This window comes from Anneissia japonica, unplaced genomic scaffold, assembly GCF_011630105.1.
Source record: "Anneissia japonica isolate Jap-2015-1 unplaced genomic scaffold, ASM1163010v1 scaffold287755_len519135_cov135, whole genome shotgun sequence".
Classification (NCBI taxonomy): Eukaryota; Metazoa; Echinodermata; class Crinoidea; order Comatulida; family Comatulidae; genus Anneissia; species Anneissia japonica.
In genome coordinates this window covers 485,786-488,964 of record NW_022704004.1, presented here as the reverse complement: position 1 = coordinate 488,964, position 3,179 = coordinate 485,786, and the positions used below count along the sequence as shown (strand labels likewise).

Sequence of the window (3,179 nt, the reverse complement as noted above, 5' to 3'; positions counted from 1 at the left end):
GCATTACGGTCGAAAATTTCACGGTAATGAAATTTGTTTGTGTTGTGATCAAAAGTTTAAACGTTTAGTATATTCAAACACCAACACAGATGAGCTACTTTTCGAATAATAATATTAATAAAGTAATAATATAATAATAATAATAATAATAATAATAATAATAATAATAATAATAATAATAAAAGTAATAATAATAATAATAATAGTAATAATAATAATAATAATAATAATAATAATAATAATAATTCGGTGATTCAGTATGAATCAGTTAGATCTCCATATATTTACAACCATCCATTGTAATGAAGATGATATACCGGTATGTTATATATATATGTTAAAAGGTTCCAATACCGTAGTCAAAAAAGACTTACCAAAATTTATAATGATATATAATAATATTTTCATGGCGAAGTAATAATGCATTTAATGCTTGCAGCACAATACGCAAACAGTTATGAACAAAGAAAAAAAACACTGTTGTTTGTTGGTAATGTCTTGAAGTTTGGATTGAGTTGCTTCAGTATAAATCACCATTGTCATCTATAATAATATATTGGTATGGGATAATGCCTACAATAATAATAAATCTGTGATATATATTAAGAATACTAAAAATTAGAAACGAAAATAACAATAATAATAATAATAATAATAATAGTAATAATATTAATAAAGTAATAATATAATAATAATAATAATAATAATAATAATTAAAATAATAATAATAATAATAATAAAAGTAATAATAATAATAATAATAGCAATAATAATAATAATAATAATAATAATAATAATAATATTAATAATAATAATAATTCGGTGATTCAGTATGAATCAGTTAGATCTCCATATATTTACAACCATCCATTGTAATGAAGATGATATACCGGTATGTTATATATATATGTTAAAAGGTTCCAATACCGTAGTCAAAAAAGACTTACCAAAATTTATAATGATATATAATTATATTTTCATGGCGAAGTAATAATGCATTTAATGCTTGCAGCACAATACGTAAACAGTTATGAACAAAGAAAAAAAACACTGTTGTTTGTTGGTAATGTCTTGAAGTTTGGATTGAGTTGCTTCAATCGTCTTCAGGAGAATAAAATATAGTAACAGCAGCGACGACGACGACAATCTTTGAAAATATTGACTCAAAGATTGTTCGGAGTGGTAGACTAAGGGCGCCGGCAGCGCGCGCATGCCGCTATTTTTTCTAATTCGTTTCCTAAGGTGTTAGAGCTTTTAACAAAACTTTTAAAAGATGAATTATGATAATAATGATGATGAAAATGAAAAATGATAGTAACAGTTATAATAATAATAATAATAATAATAATAATAATAATAATAATAATAATAATAATAATAATAAAAGTAATAATAATATTGAAAAATAATAATAATGCTTTGGTGACTTATAATGTTTTAATGGTCGTTGTTTGACATCTCTTTTACATTGTAATTTTTATATTTTACTATATTTGATCATTCTTCTGTTTGACTGTCAATTATATTTTAATGTGAGATTACTGAATTTCCGACTTGGAGCAATAAAGTTTATCTTATTTTATCTTATCTTATGACAACGACAGCGATAACAATAATAATAATAATAATAATAATAATAATAATAATAATAATAATAATAATAATAATAATAATAATAAAACTAAAAATAATAATAATGTGACTTACTATGTCTGTTTGAACATCAGATAGGGCTTTTCTCCACTTCTTTAATGAGAAATGAAGTTGAAATTGCAACAAATAGAAAAGTCGTTAAAGGGTATAAAGTGAAAATAACACGGAAAACCAATATAATTTTAATGAAGTGGAAAAACATGAAGTGGAAAAAAAAAAACGAAAACCAAGTTCACTTCAACGTTATTACTGAGACTTGAACTATGGCTGCAATGATAATATCGAGGTACATCGTGACCCATAACCATTTTCAGTTCATAGCAATTCAATGACTGAAAGCATTATTGTTCATACATATCACAGTAGTTTTGAGTTTAACCTAGCAGTAACTCGTTTAAGCGCTTTAGAAAACGCATATTGCGTTTAAATAATGTATTCAACTGTCATCAAAAAATCTTTAAATGGTCCTCATATCCACACCCTACTGTGGATCGTCACCAAAATTGGATCATTTATTCATTTCACCATGAAAAACTATTCTGCAAAGTGTCATGTTTATCAATCTATAACTGGGACGTAAAAATGACTCTCAAATTTACATCCTAACCTGGATCGTCCCCTACATATAGTAATCTTTCTTGTAACTTGGGTTAAAGTTTCCCGAAAGTTTAGTTCAGTTGACCCATTCTTTAAATATCTGGTATGAACGTTTTCCTTTAAATGGTCCTCATTCACAGCCTACACTGGATCATCACAAAAAGTTAGTCATTTCTTTACTAGACCTTTACAAACTATTATAGAAAGTTACATTTACACCCATTGAAAACTTTTTATAGATATTTACGTCTGGGATCTAAAAAAATAAATGACCCTCCAATGTAGGTAGCCGATCATTTCGGTCGCGCTTCGTTTCGGTCGCGCTTTGTTTCGGTCGCGCTTCGTTTCGGTCGCGGTATATTTCGAACAAATATATGGAGCGCCGAAGGAGTTGCGAAAACGAAAAATTTAATATGTCTAGGCCCTATATATTTTAGTTCGTGAATCGGTTTATCATAGGTCTAAATATTATTGTTTTGCTATCTTTCTGCTATACTCTCTTTCTTCCATTTATGGTGATATATTCATGATTGCAACATGATCTTGTAATTGAAACAATGGAATTTAGTATGTGCTTCATGCTATTCTTTTTGTTGCGTTTTCATATACTATACTTTAATAAATGGTCAATAAAATGTATCTTTGATTTTAATTGAATTGAATATTGTTACCATCTGAAATCTATTTCATAATGTAGTTAAAACAATAATCATTCAATATTTAAGCTGATCATTTTATACAATATATTTATTTTTCTTGCAGCTTCAAGAGTTTGGATAAAAAATACCAAGAGAATTGAAGGAAACACGAAGAAATAAACGAATAATATGCACATTATCATTCACTTGAAATCTTGAATACCCCTGCGCAGTATGGGGTATATGAAGATATATTTATATATGATTTTATCATATTGTATATACCTTGAA

General features: G+C 26.8%; 1 protein-coding gene across 1 annotated transcript in view; it reads left to right on the top strand.

Moving 5' to 3' along the window:
• LOC117104577 overlaps window positions 1–3,173 on the top strand; it is a 5,791-nt gene extending 2,618 nt beyond the window's left edge. The window contains 1 exon segment of the mRNA XM_033245431.1: window positions 3,013–3,173. Within this exon segment, the coding sequence (XP_033101322.1) occupies window positions 3,013–3,030 (18 nt within the window). The 3' untranslated portion in view covers window positions 3,031–3,173.
• The last annotated feature ends 6 nt before the right edge of the window (window positions 3,174–3,179 follow it).